Source organism: Monodon monoceros, unplaced genomic scaffold (assembly GCF_005190385.1).
Source record: "Monodon monoceros isolate NGI ecotype Baffin Bay Population unplaced genomic scaffold, NGI_Narwhal_1 Super_Scaffold_5, whole genome shotgun sequence".
In the NCBI taxonomy this organism is placed as follows: domain Eukaryota; kingdom Metazoa; phylum Chordata; class Mammalia; order Artiodactyla; family Monodontidae; genus Monodon; species Monodon monoceros.
Window position 1 is genome coordinate 44,392,753 of NW_021703782.1, and position 20,638 is coordinate 44,413,390.

The following is a 20,638-nucleotide window of genomic DNA, read 5'->3' on the forward strand; positions in this document are numbered from 1 at the left end:
GTGTGTGTGTGTGTGTGTGTGTGTGTGTGTGTGTGTGTGTGTGTGTGGTGTGTGTGCGTGCATGCGTGAGCTTATAAAAACAAAAACAAAATCCAACCGTTGATTTTTGTTCTTTTCAAAATGTCAGGAGTGTAAAGGCTGGGCCATGTTCGGTGGCAGGGTGATGCCCAGACTGCTAGATGTTAGTCTTTGGATTTCCAGACGCACAGAACAGGGGCAGCAAGATGGCCATGTAGTACCCTGCTTCACTTTTCTTAGGGGCTCTGATGTGGTGGAACTGAAGCAGGAAGAGAAGGAGTCCAAAATGCTGAAGCTGGAAGGGACATTGGGCACAAAGCCATGGTAATAACCAGTCTGTATATATAGAGAGTTTGGTGTGGGAGGGCTCTGCACTGTAAATAAAGTAAAAGCAATAATTATCAATGGGCACCTGGGCCATGTCCTTATCAAAAGTATTCAGATGTGTGTAAAGTCTAGTGTCTAAGCAAATAGACTGGAGAGAGGCTCTGGAGAGGAATCTGCCAGCTATTTTCCTAAGGATTTGGGAAAAAACTGTTGCCTAATGATATTTTCTAAAGCTTATTACATGATGGTCTTGTGGATCTGGAGGAGTTCTTTTCTTTCTTTTTCTTGTTTTTTGTTTTTGGTGCTAAAAATGAGATATTTTAATAATTTAAGTTTACTTATTGTATATATAACATTATATAAGCACAAATTCATTTATTCATCTAAGTAGCACTTATTTCTTTGTATCAAGCATAGCTATTTTTCAAGCCTTTTTCTCCTAAAGGATTAATATTAAAAATCTCAGGTAATAAGTAAGGATTTGACTTATTCCAGGCTAATCAAATCATGACTTTTTTCCCTTTTCATGTGTTTTTCTTCTTTTTGTACATTTTCCACTCAACTTAAAAATTAAATAGATTAATGGTCAATGTATATAGTTAACATCATTCTAAATACTATGTATATGGGTTTATATTGTGCCTATTATTTTGAAAAGCTATTTTGGGGGGGGAGGGGAAAGCCCAATTACTCATTATTTATGAAAACTTTGGTCTGTTCCTCTCAGGCCTAAATTTTGGGTGTTGTGTGTGGGTAGATCTGCATGGAGTTTTGAAAATGTCTTCTAGTTAGAGCTTTGGGGCACATGAGTAGTAACGTGCAGAAGGAGAGGAAAAGGGAAATGTTATTTATGGCTCTATAGTGTTAGTTTCAAAATGATGTTGGAGATCTTCTGGCCCAATTTGTTAACTCAATTTCTTAAAATTTGGTACTATAGAATTAGAATCAGTCCCACATTAGATACTCAGCTTTCAAGAGACTACTTCTCTGTGGCAACACTTTCTATCACCTCTACCAATTTTTAAAAGATTATTTTGCTTGTAGTGCGTTTGGAGAAGAATTTGACTGGCTAATATCAAATCATTGCTGCTTGTAGAAAGCAACTTCTTTAGCAATGGTAGATCAGTGAAGAGTGACATGAATCCTTTTTTTTTTTAATTGAAGTATAGTTGATTCACAGTGTTGTGTTAATTTCTGTTGTACAGCAAAGTGATTCAGTTATACATATACATACATTGTTTGTTATATTCTTTTCCATTATGGTTTATCACAGGATACTGAATATAGTTCCCTGTGCTGTACAGTAGGACCTTGTTGTTTATCCGTCCTATATATACTAGTTTGTATCTGCTAACCACAAACTCAAGAGTGGCATGAATCTTTAAGAAATTCAATTCAACAAATATTTATTGAACACCTATTATTTGGTGCTCAAATAATAATGGTGGGGTTGCTGACCTCAAGTCGCTCAGTCTAGTGAGGAGTCTGAGCGGTGAATGAACGTTATCAGGCTGCCTGATAAGTAAGTGCAACAAGAGAAGCTTGGAAGAGGAACAGAGAGACGTTCTGAGAGAGCCAACATCTCAGAATTTTGGCTGGATTTTGACAGGAATAAGAGTTCCCAGTGATTTCTACTGAATTAATGTGCATAGTTTAAAGAATGAATATGAATCCTCCCATTTTATTGTCACCTAAAAAAATGTGATGGCTTTCTATAGATGGGTATCCCTTCAGTAACTTATGACATTTGGCCTTTTATTACATAGATCTTAATAGATCCTTAAGGTTAGAAACTCATGTTAATGATTCTGATTATAAAACAGTCGAATAAATAAACTACTTCCCCTAATTTGACCTTTTTTCAGATTAGAACTGTAAATTTGTATTTGCATTGCTACTGCTTTTCTGTCGTGTTTATTGTGAATAAAAAGTTTCTATTGTTTGCTTCTAATTGAGAACTCAGGGTGCTCAACAGACATTGTTCATTGTTATTTATGAAAATACTGCATTTAAAAATAATTGAGGTATGAGTTGGTAAACAGTTTCTTATAAAACTAGACTTCTTTGGAATAGTAATACATAACAGATCATTTCCTTTAAAGGGTGGGAAAAAAATTTAAGACCTTCAACTATAAGATGTGCTCACTAACAGCTGTTTTCTATAATAGGAGCATTTTGCATGCAGAATAGAGAAAGTGAACTGTACAAAAGGGTGTAGAGAGGAACAGCTATAACTTCTCTGGCATCTACAGCAGCCCACAGAATAAACTTCCTTCGAATGGCATTGGCATGATTAATCCCAAGCAACCTGGACACTGAAACTGCTGTTCTGAAAAGGGGCTCTGCAGCCTGGAAATGTCATGGATGTAATGCTATCTTTCTAGCTGGGGTGGGGTGCTCATGCATTTAGTGGCACCCTGCTCAGTGTTCAGGGTATTTGAATATTCATGATAGGTTGGCAGGTGGTCAGTGGATGCAGGGCTGAAGCCACTGAGTCCTTTTGCTTTTTCATTTTTTATTAGAGAAACTTGTAAGGTCAGGTGAGATGCCTCATTCATCATCATTTACTTCTTCTGATGTCAGTTTGGGGAAATTTTCCTAAGGTGGGCTACAGGAGACTGCCAAGTGTTAAAATCCTGTCTTCAGGATACCTCTTTGTAATCATATTTGTATTCATGGAGTGTCTAACCAATTTTTAAGTACATCATCATCCTCCCCTGCCTTAAAAATGCCTCAGACTTGTATTTCCCCACATATATAATCTTCTTGAGTCTTGATAGCCATGCTTACAATGTGTAGATGATGTTCTCTCTTTTAAGGGGAATGGGGGCTTTGCTGGTGGCACAGTGGTTAAGAATCCACCTGCCAGTGCAGGGTGCCCTGGTCCGGGAAGATCCCACATGCCACAGAGCAACTAAGCCCGTGTGCCACAACTACTGAGCCTGTGCTCTGGAGCCTGTGAGCCACAACTGTTGAGCCCATATGCCACGACTACTGAGGCCCGCACACCTAGAGCCCGTGCTCTGCAACGAGGAACCACCTCAATGAGATGCCCGTGCACCGCAACGATGAGTAGCCCCCGCTCGCCGCAACTGGAGAAAGCCCGCGTGCAGCAACGAAGACCTGACGCAGCCAAAAAATATATATATATATATATATAAAGGGAATAGAACTAGAGCTGTCTAGAGAATCCTTAGTCCAGGGCCGTGGAACTGAGTCTTCTAATCCAAATCCAGGGCTCTGTACTTTTCTCCTTTCTACTTTCATCCGAAAGGTTTACATGACAATTGGGTATTTACAGGTTAGATTTCCTGCCTTACTTCTGCCACTTCTTTATGTGTTCCAGGACCTATCCTGTGTCTTTTACATACGTCACCTTGTTTAGTTCTCACATTGTCCAGGCAAGGCACCTGAGGTTCAGAAAATTGGAGTAACTTTCCAGAGGTAGCCTGGCTAGTTCGAGGTGGATTCCGGATTGACACCCAGGCATGCCTGAGCCCTTGACACTCCTTATGTTCCTGAGTAAATGTTTCTGCCCTTATGAATTGGGAGATTGGGATTGACATATATACACTATTGATACTATATATAAAATAGATAACTAATGAGAACCTACTCTATAGCCCAGGGAACTCTGCTCAATGTTCTATGGTGACCTAAATGGGAAGGAAATCCAAAAAAGAGGGGATATATGTATACGTATAGCTGATTCACTTTGCTGTACAGCAGAAACTAACACAACATTGTAAAGCAATTATACTCCAATAAAAATTAATTAAAAAAAATTTCTGTCCTTGGGGAGTGAAAGGGAATTAGAGACGAGGTTCCTGAATATATGATAATAAGGAAGTCTGTTAAGTGTCAAATCAGTGATTCAGACAGTTCTTTGGGAGGGTAAAAGGAGAAGAGAGGATAGTACTCTGTGATACTCTGGAAAGGCTTTGTGAAGAAATTGAGATTTGAACTAGCAGAGTATACTAAGAGTAGCATCAAAGTGCGATGGAAGGAAAGAGGACAGAGCATAGGTGGGAAATACTGGGCATGTTTTGGGGGAATTGATGCAATTGAATGAAGCATAGGAGGATTGGTGGGTGACAAAAGGAGGAAGGGTTTAAAAGGCAGACTGGAGCCCTGCTGAAGTGGACTTGGGCTACCAGGTTATGTGCTATGGGGTATATGGCCTTGATGTTCAACATGTACATTTTTAATTCTTTGTGATACTTACCAGCAGAATGCAGTCTTAACTAGAATAGCTCAGTTGGCTTGCAACTGATTTTTTTTTTTTGCTGTACGCGGGCCTCTCACTGTTGTGACCTCTCCCGTGGCAGAGCACAGGCTCCGGATGCTCAGGCTCAGCGGCCATGGCTCACGGGCCCAGCCGCTCCGCGGCATGTGGGATCTTCCCGGACCGGGGCACGAACCCGTGTCCCCTGCATCGGCAGGTGGACTCTCAACCACTGCGCCACCAGGGAAAGCCCTTGCAACTGATTTTGATTTAATGGAAATTTTAGTGGGGTGAAATCATATTTAGCTTCTTAGGGCATCTCTCATTTCCCAAGAGCTTGCCTAAATAGTCTTGTCTAAATAAGTCTTTCTTCATAAGAATACAAAAACCTTATTGTTTCTTTTGTATTCTTATGATGTGAATAGTTTTGAAGTCTTTGTATGTATTGCAGTATTTCAGTAAGTATTCCTTTGGGGGTAATGGGGGATAATAAGTCTTAATGAACACCAATAACATTGGGAGACACTGGGTTTGGGATTTCTCTAAGGAAGGAGGGTGGTCCTGCCACCTTTTGGTACGGAAATTAGGATATCTCAGAGAACTGAGGGGTTTGGGGTAGTGTGATGTCCATCAAAGACTAGACATAGATAATATGTTTGTTAGGTAACTTATAGTTGTTTTCAAGCTTTCAGTCACAAGGTGCTGTCCTCAGTTTCCCTAAAGTGTTAGGGCAGGGTGATAATCACTAAAGTCCAGTCATTCATGACCATGGTTGACTGTGATGCACTATCCCCCATCAAGATTTGAATAAATAACTTACATATTTGACTTACATAGGAATATTATTATTGTAGATTCTGAACAAGAAGTAAAGAACAAATCAGAGAGTTAGCTGGGGCTTGGCAAAGGGCTGTGAAAATTGAGATTGATGTAGGTGGTAGGATAGGATTTTTTTTTTCGTGTTTTTAAAGGAAAGAAGAATGTGTTTTTGCCTGTTAATCTCATCTCACTTTTTTTCTCTTTTTTAATGTTGCAGTGTGCAAAGATCCACCTTACAAAGTAGAAGAATCTGGGTATGCTGGTTTCATTTTGCCAATTGAGGTTTATTTTAAAAACAAGGTATGTAATCTTTACTCATTAATTTTTCAATAGAAGATCCTTCATTAACCAAATGATGTTTAAAATAGTTTTGATTCATAAGCACTTCTATCACTAGATGATTTTAAAATGAAAGTTAAAATTTGTCTTCTAGGAATTTTGGCTATTGTTGTCCTTAATTAAAGAGGAAGTGGCTAGAGAAAGATAATTTCAGTTCTGTGAAGTCAGATTATATGAAATTCATTAAATGTTTCTTTTAAGAGAAGAGTGATTACCTTTTGAAAAAGAAGATTAATATATGTTTGTACAATAGAAAAGAGAAATTACAGCTTTTTGGTGAAATGATCCTTTTCTCATTTTCATAATTCTAGAATTTGAGACTTACAAAGAATAATCTCTCCTTTACCTTTATCGGATACACACATGTGACACACATATATACAATTATATCAGCAAGTAGATATTACGGATTCTATTGGATTTTAAAAATTTCAGCAGTGCATATATGGCAAAACACGCAGACTGTATAATATTGGACACACCGCTCAACCTCTGTGGGGCTCACTATCATTTATAAAATGGGGATAGGATAAGTGTATCTACCTCATAAGGTGGCTAGGAGGATTAGATTAAATAAAGCTATGCAGGATTTTTAGAATAATGCTTCATATGTAAGTAAGCACTTAGTAAATGCTAGCTGTTATTTTTAATCACCCTGTTTCTTCCTTTTATTCCAAGGTAATCATAGTTCCTGAAACCTGCCCCAAAGTGAGAGAATTCACATTTTTCTTTTTAAAGGAACTGAGCAATTAGAATGTTGTGTTATCCAAGCCAGTGCTCCGTGAAGTCTGGTCCTTGGACCAGAAGCATCAGCATCACCCAAGAGCTGGTTGGAAATGAGATTCTCAGGCTCTATCCCAGATCTACTGAATCAGAATCTCTGGGATGGGGCTTAGGAATCTGCATATTTACTGGCCTTCCAGGTGAAGAAACACCACAAAGTATGAGAACCTCTGATAAGCCACTCTTTAGTGATCAGTATCTTCCGCTGGAACAGTGTCCCACTGACTTTTTCTTTTTTTCTTTTTAATTGAAGTATAGTTGATTTACAGTATTGTGTTCTACTGGCTTTTTCAATGTATAGAAGGCCCAGCCTTCAATTCAGTAAAAATCTCTTTGTGATTAAGAGATAATTAACTTTTAAATAAGCTATAATGAAACTATCTTCAAAAGTTGGAATGTGTAGAAAATAGGGATAAATTTTACTTTTCATATTTCTTGTTTTTTTCAAGCCGGTCTCCTCATGTGCTACATTCCTGCTCCACGGCCTTCCTACACACATGATATCCCTGTTAATTATTTTTTCTTTATATTTATATTTTGGGTACGTATTTGGTGGTAACCTATTTCTGTGTAGTTAAATAGCTGAGTGCTTACTTTGTCCGTGGCAGTTTACTGAGCCCTTTACATATGTTGCTTTGTTTAGTAGGTTTATAAGAACTTTTGAGAGGTTATTATTCCTATTCTACAGGAAGGGAAACTGAGTCATGGAAAGATTACATGGCTTGTCCAAGGCCACACACAGTTGGAAAGTGTTAAAACCAGATTCTTGATCTAGATCTTTCTCTCCACTGGCAATTCTCTTGACTTCTGTGTCTTTGAAGCAGTAACTCTTTGCCAGAATAATGATTACCTTCCTCAGTAGTAACACCACTGAAATGTTCACGTGTTTTTCATCAAATCAGAATTTGTTGAGATGCATTTATGTCTGTTCATATGATATGCTTTCACATTTGATGTATGGATTTGTTTTTTCTCATGTCAAGATTTCCCTTAAGAAATTAGTTTTTAGCTTTCTTTTTTTTATTAAAAAAATTGAGATATAACTTACACACCATAAAATTCATCCTTTAAAAATGTACAGCTCTGTGGGTTTTAGTGTATTGTGCAACCATCACCACTATTTTGTTCTAGGACATTTTTCATCACCCCATAAAGAAACCTTGTACCTATCAGCAATCACTCCTCATTCCTTACTCTCCCAGCCCCTGGGGTTAATCTATTCCCTTTCTCTGTGTAATATCCTATTCTGGCCAATTCTTATCAATGAAATCATACAATATGTGGCCTTTTGTGTCTGGCTTCTTTCATTTAGTAGGTTTTCAAGGTTTATCCGTGTTATAGGATGTACCAATACTTATTCCTTTTTATAACTGAATGCTATTCCATTGTATAAATAATGCCACATTTTTTCTTATATTTGTATTCATAATTTGATGGACATTTGACTTGTTTCCATCTTTGCCCTATGAATAATGCTGCTACGAACATTCATATACAAGTTTTTGTGTGGACATATGTTTTCAAGTCTCCTGGTTATACACCTAGATGGAGTTGTTGGGTCGTGTGGTAACTCTGTGTTTAATTTAACTTTTTAAAGAACTGCCAAACTGTTTTCCAAAATGACTGTACTATTTTACTTTCCTACCAGCGATGTATGAAGGTACACTGAAGGCTTCAGTTTGGAAATAATGCTGCAATAAAGTATCTTCTCTCCTACTTTGTTTTTAACTTTTCTGGTCACTTTTACAAGCTCTCATTTCTTCAGAGAAATATATTTTCTGAACTGCCCAATTCCCTCCTTTACAGAAATAACTGGAATCTCCTCATCCGCCAGATTTAAAAAGAAAGTAAATGAAGGATGAAGAGGCTGCAAGTAATGTGTGCACACGTGCGCACACACAAATGCAGTCATCTTGGTACTTTGGGTAGCAATTCTTATGACTGAAAGACATATTATTTATTCACTTTGTGAGGAATTTTTAGTTTCTTAAAATATGAAAGAAGAAAGATGCACCTGAGGTGGAAAACAGTTATTTCTTTGGGGCCATTGTAAAATAGACATTCAGCTGACCACTGTGTAGTAGATACTCTGTTTAGTGTCCAGATTAGCTGATTTTTATTTTTAGATTTTCTTTAAGATTTTATACATAATAATTATTGCTTTTTTCACAGGTGCACAATGAAACATATTTCAGTGTTTGTAGTATGAAAAAGTAGTATACACCTAATTGTAGAGATGTGGATCAATTACTGATGGGTTAATAATACACAAAATGCTATTTAGCAATTAATGTAGCAAGATGGATAAGTCTCAAAAACAAAAATGATGATTATATATTATATGGTTATGATATCACTTATGTATGGTTTTATAAACCACTGAAGCCAAGAATAAATGAGGTGATGGAGACACATATGTAGTACAAGAGCATGAGTTGAAAGGACAGCACAGGAACTAAAGGGCATGGCTTACTAGGGAAGGAGGGATGGAGAAGCTCATATTTACAAAATTTTATTTAGTTAAAGAAAAACGTAAACTAGCATGATGAAAGTGTTAACATCTCTTTAAACTCAGTGGAAAATGTATGGGTGTAGTATTTTAAATACTTTTCTTTATGTTCTTAATTTTTTAATTAAAATGATTGCTCTGTCATCTCTTTTTAATTTATCTTCTTAGAGTGTCTTAGAAACCAAATTTTTGCTATCTTCCACTCTGGATCTCCATCCTACTGAAATGATCTATGTGTGAAAATTTAATAGGTCTAGGCTGTTGCTCCAGAATGTTCATTTCATTTCTTCTGAGTGTATATTATTTTATTTATCCCTGGAGTTTACTCAACTCTGTCTTGTAGAAAGAACATCCATTATAATAATGGTTTATGAAAAAGTATTATTTCAAGTTTGCATAGGAGATGAGAGAAAGCAGCAAAAAGACCTCCACCTGATGTTGGAAGGGGCCTGCCACTGCATATTCAGTGTATAATATCACCCTGCCCTTGGTCCCATCTCCATCCTTGTACTTTTCTCGCTTATAATAAGCTTGTCTTCAGTTTTGCTCACTTATTTGAGAGGTCAGAGTCAAGAGGGGTGGTGGAGTGTCAGTGCTTCTTATGAGTTCATGTTTGTTTATTCTCTTATTTTGTGTTTGTATTCAACAAAACAAGCCTATCCATGAGAATCTGTGTGTTTCAGAAACTAAACCAACAGGCCCACTGAAACATAATTGACTGTAGCACTTCAGGTTTGAAAGGATCCCGTGCTTCTCTCTTTCATTCTGTCCTCAGAAAAGTACATGAGTGAATGTCAAGGACTGAAGCAGACTGAAAGGGATAATTTGATATTGCCAAAACCAGGTTTCCACCCTCTAGGAAATGTATCAGCTTTATATGGAGAATAAATACATGCTTCCTTGTTTGAACTTTGAAGAAGAATCTTTTCTATGGAGCATAAATTGACATTATATTGATGTCAGCTCTCTAAGAAAGATATTCAGTTGGTCAGACCACAAATTTATGGTTACTTTTTACTTTCTATTAAAAAAAACTTCAAAAGAAAATCACACTCAGGATTCATACAAAGATTGTCACTGTCTGTGGTACTCAGCCTTAGTTTTACTGAAAAGTAATTTTTTTTTTTTTGGTTTTAAACTGGTGTGAACTGTAAAGTGTTGTTACTACCTCACTCCTTTTCTGCTGGTAATTATTATATTCATTAATGTATTTTTCTCTTTAAAAAAGTATACTGGAGTATACTCCTAGTAAAAGTGAATGGAATAAAACTTAGGAGTTACTCCTTTCACTTCATTTAATCATTGTTAACTATTTGGTATAGCCTTTCCAGATTTTCCCCCATGCACTTGCATGGATAAAAAGTATGTCTATATAGAGATTGGCAAGGACATAATATATTATATTTTAATATTTTTTCTGTGACTTGCCTTTAATTCACTTAGCGATATGCCTTTCCAAGTCAGTTTTTAAAAATATCTGCATAGTATTCCATGATAATGATATACTTACATGCAGATCATCCCTGTTTTTTACTATTATAAACAATGCTACCATGAACATTTTATTTTACATCTATATCTGTCTCTATATCTTTGCACATATATTTGAATATTTCTGTGGAAGAGATTCTTAGTAGTAGAATTACTGGGTTAAACATTGCATGCATTTAGTATGTTGATAGATATTGCCAGTGTGTTTTCCCAAAGGCTTTACCAATTTACACTCCCAATTGTAAGGTAGAAAATGGCCCTTCTTATTTTTTAAATTAATTCTAAAGTTGTATTGACTATTTTACAATTTGGAGGAAAAGCAGGTAATTAGTAAAAATGGTTGTGATCGTTACATTAATAAAGGAATGCTGTAACAGGGATGTCTAATTCAGATGGGGTTGGGAGGGTTAGGAAGACTTTTCAGAGGAGTTCATGCTTCAGCTAGGTCTTGAATGATGAGTTTGCACTAAACGGGTAAAGGATGGAAGTATGCTGGGAGGGAAGGCATTTTAGACAACGGGGAATACGACATGTGAAAAGCAAAATGAATGAGATAATATGAAGCACTGGGGAACAGCAAGTGCTTCAACATTGTGGAAGGACAAGGTAGAGTAAGAGAACAAAAGCAATGCAGGAAAGGTATTAAAAGACTATAATGGTTATTACCAGGAGGTGGGATTTCATCCTGTAGAAAATGATGAGCCGTTAAAGGCTTTTATATCAATGGGAAGATGTAATCTGATTTTTGTGTCAGAAAGATCACTCTCTTGTCATTGAGGTAGATAGAAAGGGGTAAGTTCAAAAACAGGGAGGCGACCAGATGAAGAGTGATGAAGGTCTAAGCTAAGGCAGTAGTTATTGTGACTAGAGCAAAGGGCATAGATTTGAGAGTTCCTAAGGAGGAATACTAAACAGAACTCAGAGACCATTTGACTGTGATGAGTAAGGGAGAAGGAAGCGTTAGTGATGACTTTTGTGTATTTTACCCTTGGGAAGCAATTAAGATTTCTGTTTGTCATGATATAGAGTATAGGAGAAAGGACACATGAAGATAACTTCAGTTTAAGATAATGCATGAATTTGCTGTTGCTGCCGGTCACCCCAGTGGAGGTGTGGTTAAACTGGAACACAAGCATATGGCAGTCAAGTGGGAACTGGGCTGGAGGTAGAGAGGGGAGTCATTGTCATGAAGGAGGAACTAACTCCCTGTGAATGGGCGATGCCTCCCTGGGGAATTTTGCAAAAAGGTAAATGCATTTAAGAGTCAATGAAGAGGGACTTCCCTCGTGGCGCAGTGGTTGAGAGTCTGCCTGCCAATGCAGGGAACACGGGTTAGTGCCGGTCAGGGAAGATCCCACATGCCGCGGAGCGGCTGGGCCCGTGAGCCATGGCTGCTGAGCCTGCGCATCCCGAGCCTGTGCTCCGCAACGGGAGAGGCCACAACAGTGAGAGGCCCGCGTAGCGAAAAAAAAAAAAAAAAAGTCAATGAAGAAAGAAGGGAAGCTTGTGAAGAAAACTAAGGAGGAATGCCAGTAAGTGTGAGGAAAACCAGGAGAGAATGGCACCCTGATTAAGGAGAGAAGGAGCAAGTTTCGTGCCAGATTAGTAATAGAAGTGAGAGGTAGTGAGTACATGAGTGGAGACTGTGATCTGGGGAAGTTTGGATGAAGAGGTGAAAACCATGAATTTGTAGTAGGTAATGTCTGCATTCTGACAGTTGGAGGTGCTAAGACTTTTTTTTTTTTAACATCTTTATTGGAGTATAATTGCTTTACAGTGGTGTGTTAGTTTCTGCTTTATGACAAAGTGAATCAGCTATATGTATACATATGTCCCCATATCTCTTCCTTCTTGCGTCTCTCCCACCCTCCCTATCCCACCCCTCTAGGTGGTCACAAAGCACCGAGCTGATCTCCCTGTGCTATGTGGCTGCTTCCCACTAGCTATCTATTTTACATTTGGTAGTGTATGTATGTCCATGCCACTCTCTCACTTCATCCCAGCTTACCCTTCCCCCTCCCCATGTCCTCAAGTCCATTCTCTAGTAGGTCTGCGTCTTTATTCCCGTCCTGCCCCTAGGTTCTTCATGACCTTTTCTTTTTTTTTTAGATTCCATATATATGTGTTAGCATATGGTATTTGTTTTTCTCTTTCTGACTTACTTCACTCTGTATGACAGACTCTAGGTCCATCCACCTCACTAAAAGTAACTCAATTTCATTTCTTTTTATGGCTGAGTAATATTCCGTTGTATATATGTGCCACATCTTCTTTATCCATTCATCTTTGTCCATCATGTTGATGGACACTTATGTTGCTTCCATGACCTGGCTGTTGTAAATAGAGCTGCAGTGAACATTGTGGTACATGACTCTTTTTGAATTATGGTTTTCACAGGGTATATGCCCAGTAGTGGGATTGCTGGGTCATATGGTAGTTCTATTTTTAGTTTTTTAAGGAACCTCCATACTGTTCTCCATAGTGGCTGTATCAATTTACATTCCCACCAGCAGTGCAAGAGGGTTCCCTTTTCTCCACATGCTCGGTGCTAAGACGTTTTAGTCAAAAGAACTGGGTTCAGATCACTTTGTTTCATCAGGTGTTAGTAATATAACAAATTCTTTTATAAAAAAGGAAAAACATTGTTTTATTTGACTATGTAATTTTAGAAAATATTGTGTTTTTAAAAACCATAAACACCTCATACATTGCAGGTGGGATTTTAAAATGGTGCAGCCACTCTGTAAAACAGTAAGGCATTTCCTAAAAATGTTCAACACAGAGTTACCTTGTGACCCAGAAATTCCACTCCTAGGTGCATAGCCAAGGGAAATGGAAATGTATGTCCATACAAAAACTTGTACACAAATGTTCATAGCAGCATTATTCACAATAGCCCAAAATGGAAATAACCCACGTTTCTATTTATTGACAAATATATAACCAAAACCTGGTATACCCATATAATAGATTATTATTTGGCCATAAAAAGGAACTGACACATACTACAACATAGATGAACCTCAAAGCCATCATGCTGAGTATAAGAAGCCAGTCACAAAAGAGCACATATTGTGTATGTATTTTATGTATGTTCATGTATTTATATGAAATGTCGAGAATAGGCAACTCCATAGAAGCAGAAGTAGATTAGTGATGCCAGGGGGTGTGGGATCTGTTGGACCACTAATGAGTTTGAGATATCTTTCTGGAGTAATGAAAATGTCCTGAAATCAGAATGTGGTGATGGTTTTATAACTCTGTGAATGTACTAAAACCCACAAAATATTATACTCTAAATGGGTGAATTTTATGGTATGTGAATTACTTCTCAGTAAAGCTATTATTAAAAAAACATAAATAGCTGTTATCAAAAACACATAAAATGGCAAAGCTAATGACAAATGAAAAAAGTAACATTTCACAGAGATGGTTAATATCTATAATACACAGGGAGTTTTTTTATAAAGTAATAAATTCTAAGTGCTTTAATTTCCTCATCTGCCAAACAGAGCTGACAACTGACCCAAAGGAGAGCTATGAGAAGAAAATGAGATAAATGTTAAATACATAATATTGTTATTATTATCCTCAGTATTCATTTCCCCTTGGATGCCTGAGAATCTGTCTGTAGAGAGGTTTAAATGTTTAGCCAACTAAAGTAATGGCTGGAGAGTAGAACTCGAGTATCATGGAATTATAATCACTGTGTTCTCTTGGATATGGTGCTGTTTTGTCCTCCAGGAAAATGCCGTATTTTCATTCATTTCACAGACTTTATTGCATTGCTACTATGCATGGGGCACTAAACTAGTTGTTGAGGGTACAGTGAGGACTCAACCATTATTCCTGCTTTCAAAGATCTTATGATTTAGCAGGGTAAAGGGAGATAATAAGACAGTTACTCTAAGATGTTTCAAGGATAAGAGAGAGAGGCACACAGAACAGAGGAGGGGCAGTTGGGAGTGGAGTTCAAGGAAGGCTTCCCCCAAATAAAACCTGAATGGAGACGGATGAGTAGAAGTTATCCAGGTAAAGCAGAAGGTGGAGGAGTGGAGGTCGGCAGTGGAGGTAGTAATGTAAAGCAAGGGTGAAACCCAGAGTTAATCTAGAATGAGTAAATTCTGGGAGCAACCAACCACAATGTGTGGCTGGATCACCAGATGGGTGGAAGGGGTGTGGTGAGACATGGAACCAAGAGCTAGATTGTGAAAATCCTATGTGGCATTTAGGTGAGCTCAGATTTTTATTCTAATGGCATTGGGAACTTGTGAAATTTTAATCAAGGAGTGAAAATGGCTAGATTTTTGTTTCATATGGACAGTTTTGAGGCCTGAATGAAGAAGAAAAGTGATCATCTATCCTGAGGTAGGAAGAACTACTAGAGGAAGGAGTTTATAGTAGTTTGAGGAAGCAGTAAGAGCATGGCAGTATGGGTTAGACAGCTTGTTCAAGAAGTATTTAAAAGAGAAAATGTCAGCTGTTGATGATGGGTGTAGGCCCGTAGAGTGGGAAGGGGAAGGAGTGGCTTCAGGGGTGTCTTAGGTTTCCAGTTGGGTGGCGGTGGTGGTGGTGTCCTACCACTTGAGAGACTGCAAGAAAGATGATGAGTTTATTCTTTTTGGTTTTCCTCTAAGACAAGAAACTAATTTTTCACATGTTTCCATTTTGCTTTGTAGATAGTTCCGTGGTGACTTTTCCCCCAGTACTTCCCCTTCTTTGACACTGTAGCTGTTAGATGTCTGGGTCTCTTTTCTTTCTTTTTCTTTTTTTTGAATGAATTTTTCTTGGCGTATAGTTGCTTTACACTATTGTGTTAGTTTCTACTAACTAAAAAGGGAATCAGCTATACGTATACATATCTCCCCTCTTTATTTTTTGGATTTCCTTCCCATTTAGGTCACCACAGAGCGTCGAGTAGAGTTCCCCGGTGCTGTAGTCTGAGTCTTTTCTGATCCTTATCAGGAGTAAACCTTTGCTTTCCAAATTTCTATTTATGCCTAAGTCTCTGTTTTCCTTCTTATTTTTTTTAACCTCTAGGAAGAACCTAAGAAGGTTCGTTTTGATTATGACTTATTCCTGCATCTTGAAGGCCATCCACCAGTGAATCACCTCCGCTGTGAAAAGCTTACCTTCAACAACCCCACAGAGGAGTTCAGAAGAAAGTTGCTGAAGGCAGGAGGGGTACGTGACGCTTGGCTTGTGAAAAGCCTTTCCATAGAAAGCTAGTTGCTAGTGTGTCAAGAAGTACAGTAATGTTTTGAGAGAGGTAAAAGCAGTGAAGCACCTTAATGACCATGCTGTGGACTCATGGTTTGAGAAGAAGAGGTAATTAAACAATATTTTAAGTAGGTATGAGTCTGAAATTACATTGTTGGTTAGAACAGCCTTATAGTCTATGCAGTTCAACTTTATTTCAACAACAATCTAAAACCAAACTATCCTCAATTAAGAAAAGAACAATGCCTTAACTGTGTTATATCAGTGTACAGAAAAATTTTAAAGTTGAAAGTTACATCAAAAATTACATGAAAATAAGTTACTATCCAGATTTGCTTGGTCAAAATGAATAGAAAAGATGTGTACCCATTCAGATTACTTGTTTGGGTCATTTAAAAACACATTTTTGTTTGTTTGAATTCTGTGTAGGTAATAGATGGATTTTTCTTTTTAAGATAATGATAATATAGTGCCCAGGTGAATTGGCTAGGATGGGGAAAGGTTTTTAAGTGGAATTTCTCACAAGCATATGGAATGTTTGCTTGCAGTTTGTGCAGACAAACACTGTTGATGGGTCAGAATCTACTTCACATTGGATACTACTAGGATCATCAGCTTCTATTGAATACTTCAGATGAACTTCCTGTGTCATCTTATATGGGCAGTTCAGACCCCATAAAATGTGGTAGTGCGGTCTTTTCTTTTTTTTTTAGTTATACATTTTTTTCCTTTTTTTTTTTTTTTTTTTTTGCAGTGCATTCTTTACACCAGGATTTCCTTCACTTAGTTTTACTGGAAGGTTTTTGATAGTTTTTCATCCATGAGCTTATCATTATATGTAAGCATGTGTAGACCATAACTTCTCAAGATGCCTCATTTCACTGATAAACTCTACCTGAGGGCTTTGTAGGGAAGAATTGAATTTTATATAGCACAGAAGCCCTTTTCCTTTATGGGGATATGAATAGCCACTTCGAGAACCTCAGGAACGCTGTGGACCCTCTCATAAGAAAACCACCCATATATATATATAATTGTGTAAACACTTTGGGTTATATGTAACCCCTGGAGTCCATTTTTTTGGGATCTGTTTTGCCAAGCTCCTATCCTCTCAGCTGAACTATTGATACTAATATGCATTTGAAGTGTTACAGGTACTTTTACCACATTTCATTCCACATTATACTGTATGTCGGTAGATTATGGGTTAAATAGGTATTGATGGGCCAGCTTTGGAAATGAATGACCATTTGTAGTATTTTATGGGGAAATGCATCTTCCTGAAGAACTGAGCTTTTGTAATACAACTCGTTTTAAAGGTAGGGATTTATTATATGTTTATTAAGGAGTTTTTTTAAACAAACCCTATTTGATTCTTTTATAGTTATGTAGAGCACAGTGTGGGTGCTACTTATCTATGGCTATGCCCTTAAAAATGAGCCTGTCCATTTTAAATCCTAATCATACCCATTACGTTTCTTTTTATGAGCGTGGCATTTTATGCCTCTGATTATTCCTCTTGGGTATGAAGTTAGGTAGGTAATTGGAGCATGTGAATTATGGAGCTTGAGTACATCAGGCTTCTGATAAGGGTCGTCGGAAAAGGTAAATATGACACAAGAACTTTTTAAAACATCCTCTTAGTCCCAGAGTACTCAAAAGTTGTTTGTGAGCCAGAGAAGAGGTTACAGGTCAGTGATAATGTGGCAGAGTTCAGCACTGCATCCTGATAAGGTCTCTAGCAGATTTCTGTCTTTTTCTCCACTCAGCCTTTATCTCAGAATTATCATCCTTGACTTCTAACTTTCCTTCTTTGTGTTTCTTTAAGTGCTATTTGAAGCCTGCATGTTTTTTCCCTGTTAGATTTAGATTATGTCTTGACAACTCTAAAATAATAAGTTGAAATGTGAAATATTCGAGCACACCAGTTATTTGACATAAGTTCCTTAAGTGACTGATTCTAGTAAATTTTGTAGTAAAATTAAAAAATTCATTCGAAATACTAGTAATCCCATAGATTCTGTCCATTTCGCATGGGAGGATTAAAATAGTCTTTTACGGAAATGGGAGAATCTGAACTAGTAAACGTTTTTTGTCTTACCAAGATTTTTGGATATAGTACCTTATGTTTAACACTTTAACATTTATCATTGTTAATGCAACCTATCATGGTGTTACTAACTTAGCCATTTTGATTTTATTAGAAATCTTTTTTTTAGCTTTTATGGAGATACCATTGACATATAACTTAAGGTTACAACATGTTGATTTGATACACTTGTATGTTGCAAAATCATTATCACCATAGCGTTAGCTAACACCTGCATCACATCACGTAATTACCATTTCTCTTTTGTGATGAGAACATTTAAGACTTACTCTTTTAGCCAAATTTCAAGTATATAATTCACTATTAACTGTAATCACCATGCTGTACATCAGACCCCCAGAACCTATTCATCTTATAACTGGAAGTTTGTGCTCTTTGACCCACACCTCCCCTTCTCTCCCACCCCTCAGCCCTTGGTAACTACCAGTCTAGCCTCTGTTTTTATGAGTTTAACTTTTTCAGATTGCACATATAAGTGACATCATACAGTGTGTCTGACTCATTTCACTTAGCCTAATGTCCTCAAGGTTCATCCATGTTGTTGTAAATGGCAGGATGTCCTTCTTTCTCATGGCTGAATAATATTCCATCATACACACACACACACACACACACACACACACACACACACACACACACATCTCCACATCTTCTTTATCCATTCATCTGTTGATGGACACTTACGTTGTTTCCATGGCTTGGCTATTGTGAATAATGCTGCAGTGAACATGAGAGTGCAGATATATCTTCAGTATCCTGTTTTAATGTCCTTTGGATATATACCCAGAAGTGTGATTGCTGGATCATATGTAGCTCCATTTTTAATTTTTTGAGGAATATCCATATTGTTTTCCATAGTGACTGCACTGTGGAGTTTACAATCCCTCCAGCAGTGCACAGGGGTTCCCTTTTCTCCATATTCTTGCCAATATTTACCATCTGTTGTCTTCTTGAGGATAGCCATTGTAACAGGTATGAGGTAATAGCTTATTTTGATTTGCATTTTTTGATGATTAGTGATGTCAAGTACCTTTTCATATACCTGTTGGCCTTCTGTATATCTTCTTTGGAAAAATATCTATTCAGATTTTCTGCCCATTTCAAAATCATATTGTTTGGGGTTTTTTGGTATGAGTTCTTTATATATTTTGGATATTAATCTCTTACCACATATATGATTTGCAAATATATTCTCCCATTCTGTAGGTTGCCTTTTCATTTTGTTGATGGTTTCCTTTGCTGTGTAGAAGCTTTTCAGTTTGATGTAGTTCCACTTGTTTATTTTTGCTTTTGTCACTTTTGCTTCTCATGTCTATTAGAGATCTTCTGTTCATGACTATGTCTCTCCATATAAACTTTTGTTTTGACTGGGTTTTGGAGTGAAAGGGGGGTGCTTTTGCTCCTTATACTTAAACATTACATATGTGACATAGAGGTATATGTTCTATTTTTAAAGGAAAAATTTGATCCCTTCTTCATAAGTACTGTGTGAAATCATTATGTATAGCTTGAGGCATGAGTAGGGTAAACTTACCATTTTGGCTGTGGTTCCTTCTCTTTCACTTTTTTCTTTGAAACAAAAGTACATAGCACTATTAAAAGTAGAACTTGGCTTTTCAAGAGATCAGAAAGGTTGTTTTTAGAGCTGGCAGCATCTTAGAAAAATGCTTTTCAGCTCTCAGAAAGAAATGATTCCAAAGAATGTTTTGCCAGAAGAATCTTGAAAAATTGCAGATTTTTTTTCTATTTCATAGCCTATAAGTCTATAGCTATATGACAGCTTTTTTTTGGTCAATAACATTCTCTTCTTTTCACTCTTTTTTTTTTTTTTTTTAACGTTGTAACTCTATTCTAAATACTATCAGAGAAATCTTGGTGTGCTTCCGCCTTGGAAGAAATGTACCCTGTGTTCTTCTCTTGAATAGCTCCCTGAAATTAAGGTTATCTTTGCTTTCAAAGAAAAGAGTAAAATTTTCATGGGGAGGGCATTTTTGGATTTAAACATTATTTTTTGAGAATATTGAAATACGGAATGAGTTCGTTTACAAGACCCTGAAGGTAGTTCTCTCTAAATGAGGGATGTCATTGGAACTTGCTAGGGAAACTGTAGATTTGGTTTACAAGCTAGCTCCTCTCAGGCCTATGTAAGAAAAAGAAGATAGGGGTCAGAAAATGGGAAATAATAATCTGAGTACTGGGAGGAGATGCCTTTGTTTTTTTTTGCGGTACGTGGGCCTCTCAACTGGAGACTTGTGGCCTCTCCCGTCGCGGAGCACAGGCTCCGGACGCGCAGGCTCAGCGGCCATGGCTCACGGGCCCAGCCGCTCCGCGGCACGTGGGATCTTCCCGGACCAGGGCACGGACCCGTGTCCCCTGCATCGGCAGGCGGACTCTCAACCACTGTGCCACCAGGGAAGCCCGATGCCTTCGTTTTGAGGTCTTATTTTCTTCTTTGGTTGGTAGGAGAGGTAGAGGACAGTGAGCAGTAAACTTTTGAGGGCAAAACTTGATGTCATCTATTTATACTTGAGTGTTAAGCAAAAGGACCAAATGTATCCCATTGAGAAGCACCTCTCACTTTCACTGCGCTATTTCTATTTTTTTTTAAATGAACTGTTGAATCCCTGTAGAAGGATTTTCAAATATGCTCTTTATGATGTCAGGATTTTTTTAAAGGGTTATGATCACAATAGATGATTTTCTGTTTACTTGATCACCTTCTTAATAGCTGGAATTCAGTCATACTGACAAAATGCAGACGGATTTGACATCCATTACTTTTGATTGAAAGAGGATG

General features: G+C 37.5%; 1 protein-coding gene across 2 annotated transcripts in view; it reads left to right on the forward strand.

The window, feature by feature from the left end:
* Window positions 1-20,638, forward strand: part of MLLT3 (MLLT3 super elongation complex subunit) — a 258,133-nt gene that overhangs the window by 134,865 nt on the left and 102,630 nt on the right. For both annotated transcript variants that reach the window (XM_029201787.1, XM_029201788.1), the window contains exons 3-4: window positions 5,607-5,689; window positions 15,552-15,695. In XM_029201787.1, the coding sequence (XP_029057620.1) occupies window positions 5,607-5,689; window positions 15,552-15,695 (227 nt within the window). The remainder of the gene's footprint in view (window positions 1-5,606; window positions 5,690-15,551; window positions 15,696-20,638) is intronic.